This window comes from Diospyros lotus, chromosome 8, assembly GCF_014633365.1.
Source record: "Diospyros lotus cultivar Yz01 chromosome 8, ASM1463336v1, whole genome shotgun sequence".
Classification (NCBI taxonomy): domain Eukaryota; kingdom Viridiplantae; phylum Streptophyta; class Magnoliopsida; order Ericales; family Ebenaceae; genus Diospyros; species Diospyros lotus.
In genome coordinates this window covers 41,020,620-41,030,079 of record NC_068345.1, presented here as the reverse complement: position 1 = coordinate 41,030,079, position 9,460 = coordinate 41,020,620, and the positions used below count along the sequence as shown (strand labels likewise).

The 9,460-nt window shown below is 36.3% G+C and overlaps 1 protein-coding gene across 7 annotated transcripts in view; it reads left to right on the top strand.

The window, feature by feature from the left end:
* The first annotated feature begins 1,949 nt into the window (after window positions 1-1,949).
* The window catches only part of LOC127808916 (cysteine-rich receptor-like protein kinase 10), a 55,403-nt gene continuing 47,892 nt past the window's right edge, over window positions 1,950-9,460 (top strand). Inside the window, exons 1-7 of one of the 7 annotated variants that reach the window (XM_052347647.1) lie at window positions 2,055-3,109; window positions 4,979-5,119; window positions 5,256-5,377; window positions 5,466-5,676; window positions 5,834-6,071; window positions 6,316-6,466; window positions 6,565-7,192. In XM_052347647.1, the coding sequence (XP_052203607.1) occupies window positions 2,266-3,109; window positions 4,979-5,119; window positions 5,256-5,377; window positions 5,466-5,676; window positions 5,834-6,071; window positions 6,316-6,466; window positions 6,565-6,894 (2,037 nt within the window). In that variant the 5' untranslated portion in view covers window positions 2,055-2,265 and the 3' untranslated portion in view covers window positions 6,895-7,192. Of the gene's footprint in view, window positions 3,110-4,978; window positions 5,120-5,255; window positions 5,378-5,465; window positions 5,677-5,833; window positions 6,072-6,315; window positions 6,467-6,564; window positions 7,193-9,460 lie in introns of those variants that run through there. The other 6 variants (XM_052347649.1, XM_052347651.1, XM_052347644.1 and 3 more) reach the window with 6 other exon arrangements.

Below are 9,460 nucleotides of genomic sequence, written 5' to 3'. Positions count from 1 at the left end.
TAGAAAAAAAGATTAACTTAAATGTTTTTTATTGTTTAACTGTTAGATTCATCTCAATCCATAGAACTGGACAAGTAAAGATATCTTCTAATTAGTAACGGAATAGAATCTATTGACATTTTATTATGCATGTATAAAAATTTATGACTTAAAATAATTTATATAAATTTAACAATTAACAACATCAACATCGATTCAATCCAAACTCTTGGAATTAGAATAAGTGTCGTTGCAAATCACAAGATGAATTTTAAAATATTATACTTTACAATCATAAAAAATTTGGTGAACAAGACGTAGGCAACACAAAATGAGTAGGCAATGCATAGTAAACCTCATCTATTTCCATAAATCATTAATAGTCTTAATAACAAATATAGATTCTTATCTCTTAACATATGATTTTTTATAAAAGGTAATATCTTTCTTTATTCTCAATATTTTAACAAAATTACTGCTTGAATATTTAATTTTAATATTTAAAGTGACATCTTTTATTAATATATTATATAATATAATACATGAATATATAAATAAATATTATCCCAAATGTAAAAATTATGCATAAAACTAGCATTTCCGATATTTTAATTCATTGGCAAAGCAATGAAGTCACCAGTGAAAACTGGTGACGTAATCCAGGGGCTAATTTTGGCATCGGCCACCGAGGTGATGACGTAATGAGAAGTGGAGGTGTAATTGACTCCAACTTTTACCTGAAACTTCAAATAGATCTAAAGAATTAGGGCAAATTGGTCATTAGGCACGCAACACCTGTCTTCGGTATTGTTACCGAATGCGTAGAAATAGGAAAATTCTATTTATAATCATAAATTTTATTTTTCGTAACCATTACACATAAAATATTAAATTTTACTATTCGTAACCACATTTATTACTTTGTCCAACCATTTATATACCAAATATACCCTTTAAACACTCATCCCTCAAAAAATACACCACACGCGCATCCAAATTATTCTTCTTCACATCAAACCCTGGTCTTCTTCCTGTTCTCCTTCTTCGCGCATCAAACCATGTTCTTCTTCTTCTTCTTCTTTAGACCACTCTCACAGACCACTGCTGACCTTTCGTCGTCGCCCACTTCGCTTGCCTCACTCACATTTTTCATTGGAGTTTCTTAAAATCTCAGAACTAGGTAATGCCCTTCTTTCGGGGGGTTAAGGATTCCCTGAACCATAAGGTTCGGGGAACCCCTCACCCTTCGAATCTCGCTATTTGGGGGGTGAGGGCTTCCCCGAAAGGCGAGATTCGGGGAACCTCATATCCCCTGAATCTCGTTGTTCGGGGGGTTAGGGGTTTCCAGAACAGTAAGGTTCGGGAAACCCCTCGAATCTCGCTGTTCGGGAGGTGAGGGCTTTCCCGAAGGGCGAGATTTGTAGGAAATTGTATCTTTGTATGTAAAGGGCAACAAAGCAGTGTATTTTTTATTTTTTAATTCATCTATCGTGTATGTATATATAAATTATGTGATTAAACTAGTGATAGATGTTATAAATTGTGTTTTTACTCACCGAAACATGAATACTCATTATCTTCTTTGTTAAACTATGCATAAATATTTATAGATAATAATCATCCATCGCTGATAATAATGGCTATGGCGATGAGAACTCGGCTGAGCAATGTTTGATGTTCAATAATAGTGGCTGCTGCTCGGTGTTGAATAATAATGGTTGCGCGATATTTAGTTGTGGGTGAGAAAGTGGCTGTGGCGATGGTGGTCGAGAAAGTGAGTGCACGCACTTGAAGAGTAATGATGGATGATTGAGCGTTAAATATTTAAATAAAGGACAAATATGAGTTTTCATCTCAAGATATTTTAAAAATATTAAAAATAAACTTATGATTGCAAATAAAATTTCCCCTAGAAATATCTGCCGCTTGGTTAAGGTTTCCTCTGAGATAACCTACGAAAGTTGGAACTTTCGTCAAAACTATCACTGTCCCTCGTACATCCCGAATGGACTTTTCAGCTTTCCTGACGACTCCGTTTCTTTCTGGCTTGTCCGTTTTCATCCATGCCACTGATTTTTAATAGTCTTCAATCTTCACTCTACGTTTCGTTTTCTACGACAACAACCTCTTAATTTCTCTCTCTCTCTAGAACCCTAAACCTAATTATAGTCCGATAAGGCTTCGTTGACCTGGATGCAGCTTTCACCGAGTCTACTGCCATTAATTTCTTCACATCATCTCTCAGCCAGCTGCTGGCGGGCGCTGAATCATAAATAAAAGCTAGAGATGAAATTGAGAGCCAGGACCATGGCACCGGGAGAGAGAATCATGAACATGAAGGGTGTGATTCTATTTCTTCCCTTGCTCCTCTGCTTTCTCACCAGCTTCATCCCCAGTGTGTATGGCTCCGAAAGGTTATACAATATTTGCACCAACACAACCGCTTACACTTCAAACAGTGCCTTCGGAACCAACCTCAACACCCTCCTGTCCGCTCTCTCCAACGCCACCACCGCCACGGGCTTCTACAACTCCACCGCCGGAAACAGCTCCTCCGACCGAGTCTACGGCCTCTTCCTCTGCCGCGGCGATGTCTCACCCCAAGCCTGCCGACAGTGCGTTGCGAATGCTAGCGTAGACCTAGTGAAGCTGTGCCCAACTCAGAGAGAAGCCATCGTTTGGTATGATGACTGCTTGCTCCGGTACTCGAACCAGTCCGTCTTCTCCAATCAGGTCGTCGTTTCCATGTCAAATACACAGGACATTGGCACCTCGAGCCTAACCCAGTTCAAGCAGGTCGTGGACAAAACCCTGGGCGATATAGCTAACCAGGCTGCAAGAAATCAATCGGGGAGGAAGTTTGCGACTAAAGACGCCAATTTCAGTGGAAATCAGACGGTATATACGCTTGCACAGTGCACGGCAGATTTGTCTATTTCTGCTTGCAACTCTTGCCTCGCCGATGCTATCTCCAGACTGCCCACTTGTTGCGAGGGGAAGGAAGGAGGAAGAATTCTTAAGTCCAGTTGCAACGTCAGGTATGAGATTTACCCCTTCTACTACCTCAACGCCACCGCACCGGCACCCGCACCGGGCATTCCTCCTCCACCGGCTCCGGTTAACAGTCCAGGTAAACTCCAAAACAAGAACGTCAATATTATTTACAGAATAATAAATTAAATAGAATCTCAGTTGAGGAATAAGCAGCAAATTTAATTTAATTTAAGTTGAAGCTCTGTCATTTCCCATAAGAAATCAACGAATTAAAAAGTGATGGTGAATGATTCACATCGCTTTTAATTCATTGGACTGAAAATAATGTTTTTTTTAAAAAAAAAAACTTTACAGTGGAGCAGACGGGTCAGGTTCATTAAATTGAGCCGTGCTGTCCCATCCCCCCTGTGCCCTGCTAGTTCCTCCAATTATGTTAAGTCATTTCATCAAATTAATACATAATGATGTATATTAATAACATTATAAAATTTAACGTTTTTTTTAAATTTATTCTGTAATTAATAAATTTTTTGTTTTCTCTTTTTCAGATGAAGAGATAAATATTTTTAGACAATTTTTTTTTAACTAAAAGTATTTTGTTTAAAAAAAAACTCATCTCTAAAGAAATTATTTTTTTATTAATTACAGAATAAATTTAAAAAAAAAACATTGAATCTTTTGATGTTATGAGATGACTTTGACCGGAGGAAGAGCTAAAGGGATAGGGGAGGGGATGGATCTCACTTCTCGTGGAAAGGGTTTCTTTAATCTAGCAGAAAAGTAAATTAGTACAACTTAGCCAAAAATAAAATAAAAAAATTGCACAAAATTATAATACAATTGCTTTGTCTAAAGTAGAATAGAAAATAAAAAATATTATAAAATGAAAACATTCAATCTAAGCTCACATCAGAATTCTTCACCTAAAGTCATAAATCCACTCACAACCCCACAGGCTTTAATTCTCTTTGTTATTGCCGTGATATATATACATTTATAATAATAAAAAATTTATTATTAATTCTTAGTGAAATTATTATAAATATATGTAAAATTATTATAAATTTGTGTGTCACATCAATTTGTGAAGATTATTTTTTACACTTGTTTGTGAATATAACATTTTCCTACAACCATACACCAGATGCTATTATTGAGATGGACTATATACGATTTAGGGATAGATAATAAAATTAGTTTTTTAAATTTATATTTCAGAGGAAATTAGTCATTTTATTTTAATTTTTGTTATAATTTAGTTCATTTTTTATTTTTTATCAAATTCTGTTACCAAAAATTAATTTGATATATATATATATTAATATAAACTTAAAAATCAAACTAACATAAATCTCACAGTAAAATGATTTTAGGATTTATATTAACATATACCAAATTCATTTTCTTTAAAAGAATTTGACAAAAAATCAAAAGAAAAACTGAATTGTAATAAAAATTAAAATTTAATACTTGTGGCAACAAAAACTAAAATATAGCGAAAAAATTGTTACAAAACCTAAAATAATAAATTTAATAATTTTTTATTTATATTTTTATGTTCTGTAACGTACTTATAATTCTTTATACACCTTTACAGCATGTTAATTTTATTTTTTTTTTAGAAAAATGGTTAATTAAATGGATAAGCTAATTAACCTACAAAAGTATTTCTAAATAGAGTCTAACCAAGATAAGAATAATAAACCAATCAAAAGGAGATAAACTTGATACAGACGAAGAGATAACTTTAATCTAAAATCCATAATCAGAAATGTCAGACGTAAAAGGAGTCTTCTCCATGTATTATCACTGTTAAGGCCAAGTAGCAACTTGTCCCTGCATAATGAGAATGCAAAATAATGGCGTTTCGAACTTGGGATTACACTTTCAAGTTCTAGTAATCCTTCTGAGTTCTACTGACAGTTAGATAACCGTGGCGATTGCCCAACCGAAGATTATCTTTGCTATTCAAGAACTTGATTCAAGCATGTCTTCATTGATGCAGGGAAAGGGGGGGGAGTCTCATCGCAGCTACTCATTGCCATAATCGTTCCCGTAGGAGTCTCGGTCTTGCTTTTCATTGTAGGATTCTGTTTCATAAGAAGGAAAGGAAAGAAGGAATATGAAGCGGTTGGAGAAAGCAGTGGTAAGGCCAAAAGAAAAACAATACAAAACAATGAACAAGATATACTTTTTCCAGTCTGCTCTCGCTCTCTAATCAGTGGAAAAAACATCTCCAAATCCAAGTGCATGACATGTATATATGCTTTGAATTTGTTCAGTTGTGAATGCGATGAGTGAAGTGCAGTCCTTGCAGTATAGCCTGGCCTCAATTCAAGCAGCCACAAACAACTTTTCCGATGATAATAAAGTTGGTGAAGGTGGATTTGGTGATGTCTACAAAGTAAGAACCGTTAATTAGACTGTTTAATTATTAGCCAGGTTCCAAATGTTTGAGCCCAAATCTGAGTTGGGGGCATGATTTTCATCAGGGAATACTTCCCAATGGGCAAGAGGTGGCAGTGAAGAGACTATCTCGAAATTCAGGGCAAGGTGCAGTAGAGTTCAAGAATGAGGTCGTCTTGGTGGCTAAGCTTCAACACAAAAATCTAGTGAGGCTACTAGGATTCTGCTTGGAGGGAGAAGAAAAGATACTCATCTACGAATTCGTGCCCAACAAAAGCCTCGACTACTTTCTTTTCGGTAAGGCATATCTATTACTCTATGTACAACTCTACTTGTTAAGTTCTACCCTTCCCATTTGATTTCAGAATGAACATGACTGTTGTGAGCACAAGTTCAACCATGTTGACATTGATGGTGTTCTTTTCCCTCAAATTAACACACACCTAATGAACAGATCTGGAAAAGCAAGAAAAATTGGATTGGTCCCGGCGTTTCAAGATTATAGGAGGGATAGCTAGGGGGATTCTTTACCTTCATCAAGATTCCCGACTTAAAATCATCCATCGTGACCTCAAAACAAGCAACGTTCTGTTAGATGGGGATATGAATGCAAAAATTTCAGATTTTGGGATGGCAAGGATCTTTGGCGTGGATCAAACCCAAGGAAATACGAGTAGAGTAGTTGGAACATAGTAAGTACTTAGTTCTCATATTCTGCACACTATGTTTTCTTGTTTCCATTACCTGACTCATGTATCATTTTTCCAACAATAAGTAGAACTTTAAGATTCAATCGGAAAGGAATCCCATGCATTGGGGATGCTTTTTTTTTTTTTTTTTTCTGTTTAAATCATCAATGGTTTAACTACCCAAACAATTTTGAAGATTCCTTAATTATCGGCTTTTGTTAAGATGCTAATGGTGTGTGACTTGCAGCGGTTACATGTCTCCAGAATATGCAATGCATGGACAATTTTCTGTGAAGTCAGATATATATAGTTTCGGGGTATTAGTTCTTGAAATCATAAGCGGCAAAAAGAACAGCAACTTTTACGAATCAGGCTATGCCGAGGACCTTCTGAGCTACGTGAGTTTGAACATAGAACAAATTGTTCCAATCATTTTTCTTCTCTGTGCCAATTTCATTGTCTCCACAAGCCATGTATGACGAATATATTCTTGCAGGCTTGGAAGCTCTGGAGAGATGAAACCCCTCTGGATTTGATAGATCCAAGTCTTAAAGGGTCTTACTCAAGCAATGAAGTCCTTAGATGTATCCACATTGCTTTGCTGTGCGTCCAAGAGGACCCAGAAGATAGGCCCACAATGGCAAATGTTATTGTGACACTAAACAGTTTCTCGGTTAACCTCCCAGTTCCCGAACAGCCTGCGTTTTTCGTTGGGAGCAGAACCAGGTCGCAAGTACAAAAGGGCCTGGAGACAGATCAGTCAACCAGCACTTCAGTGCCATGGACTGTGAATGAAACATCAATAACTGAGTTACACCCTAGATGATTGATCTTGAGATGTCCATGCCACATGCATGCATCTAGACTCAATAATAGCTTGATGTGCTGTGATGAATAATGTCAAGCTAGCTAAGGTGTGAAGCATATACATGTATGTCTCACTACTTGGGAAGCATAAACTGCTACTCTACTGTATCGATTTGGTTTTCCAGCACCAACGCAGTTTTAGTATGTAATTAAGTGCTTTAAGTGAACTTTGAGCAGTAAAAATATTGGAGGGATCGATGTCTCCTACTACGGCTATCAGATGTTTTAAAGAGAGAAGAGTTACGTCTTGAATGTGATGATATGTGAATCTAAATATAGCATCTTTTAGATTATATATTATCAAAAAAAATTCAGATTTTTTATTTTTTGAAAAAAAAAATTCAAAAATAGTGGCTCAAGCAGGAGATAGAGTGTCTTGTATTTTTTAATCTTGAAGTCTCCAGTCTCAGCACGTTTTCTACGGTAAACAAACATACAAATTTTCTTCATAATCAATTAATTATAGACTATAAATGTAGAACGTGGTTTCCCACCCATTCACTTCAATAATTTCTCCGGTTTTAATGAATTTAACCCTTGAACTCCTTCTTTGCTCTCTAACACAGCCCACATCAATTCGGCCTGATCAGGGCTGTCTCATAAAGCTGGATCAGACCCCAAAAAGCATGCACTGGCTCTGTCAGCTGTAATGGAAGATGAGATGAAGGGTCAGATGCTCCTAATTCTTTCCTAACTGTGTTGCTTTGTCATCAGCTTCACCACCCCCACCGTAATGGACTCCGACGAGCGTTACCACCTTTGTTCAAACGCAAGGCACTTACACTCCACACAGTGCCTACAGCTCCAACATCATTGAATCCATAAACCTGTGAGAACAATTATAAAATGACTCAATGGAAACTATGAGAACAATAATATATGTAAAATAACAAAAATTTCATTGAATCCATAAATTTTGTTCATAACTCTTGGGTGTAGAAGTGTGTATTTATATAATGGATGCATGTAATTAAAATGAGTTCGATTGTAGAGGATTAGACATATGACATATATATTGTAAACAGACTCGGTATTTGTTTCTAACCGGATATTGAATGAGAAAAGTATTTTTCTTCTTCTCTGTAGCTTCTGGTTCTTAATTGCTGCTGCTCTTGATTCTTCACATGGTATCAGAGCGGAGATCGGAGGAAGTTATTTGAATCTGAAGAGAGCTTTACTCAGTGTTGTCGAAACGATCATAAGAGCAATCGCAAGTCTTCGATACGCTTCTTATTCGTTGAATCTTTCTTATGGCTTTGATTGGGAATAGCATCGCGATAGGAGATTCATTGCAAATTCACGCATCGGATCATCCGGGTATGATGCTTGTTTCAACTCCTTTAACTGGTCTCAATTATAGATCTTGGAAAAGAGGAATTCAAATTGCCCTAGGAGCTAAGAACAAACTAGGGTTTATAAATGGAGAAATTGCAATTCCGGCTGAACATACTGAGGAATTTCATCTTTGGAAAAGATGTGATTACATGATAACCTCTTGGTTATTGAATTCTATTTCTAAGGATCTCGTAGATGCTTTTATATACACTACAAATGCTAGACAACTCTGGATTGAAATAGAAGAGCGTTTTGGAGAGAGTAATGGAGCTCTCGTATATCAACTCCAGCGTAGGATAAGCTCTTTCAGTCAAGACAATCTTTCTGTATCGGTATACTATACTCAATTAAAGCGTCTGTGGGATGAATTATTGGCAGTAAGGCCATTACCAAATTGTTGTTGTGATGCATCTAAAGCAATAACAAAATTTGCTGAAGAAAATAAGCTGATGCAATTCCTTATGGGACTGAATGATGGATACAACTAGACGAGAAGTCAAATTTTATTACTGGACCCACTGCCTAGTGTTAACAAGGCCTATTTGATGGTTTTAAGAGTTGAATCTCAAAGACAGGTGGTTTCAACCTTGAATGAAATAAATGAAGGAGCTGCTTTCTTTTCTAAACAAAGAGTGAATAATAAAAAGGATTCAAAGAAAGATAAGAGCAAACTTATATGTGAGTATTGTAAGAAGAATGGACATTTGAAAAATTCTTGCTTTAAATTGAATGGTTATCCAGACTAGTACAAGGAGAGGACAAATAAAGAATCAACACACAGAATAGTTGCAAATGTCACGAATAAAGCTGAAATAGGCTCCGACACACCTCTTGATTTGGTAGATAGTCAAGATTTGGGGAATTCTATTGCTGCAGCTCTTATTAAACTGCTGAAGCCATCTGCTGGAAGTGCTATTCTCAACACAACTTTGATTGATTATGCTGGTAACCCACATTCTGTTAATTCTTGTTTTCTTGGTAAACTTGGTGAAGGTACTTGGATCCTTGATAGTGGTGCTACTGACCACATAACTTGTCATAAAAGGTTGTTTCATTCTTTATATACTTTGTCTAATCGTATTTCTATTCGCTTGCCAAACCATACTTCAACTTTTGTTTCTCAAGCAGAATCAATTTGTTTAAATCCTGCTCTTGTGCTCAAAGATGTCTTGTTCATTCCTTCATTTTAG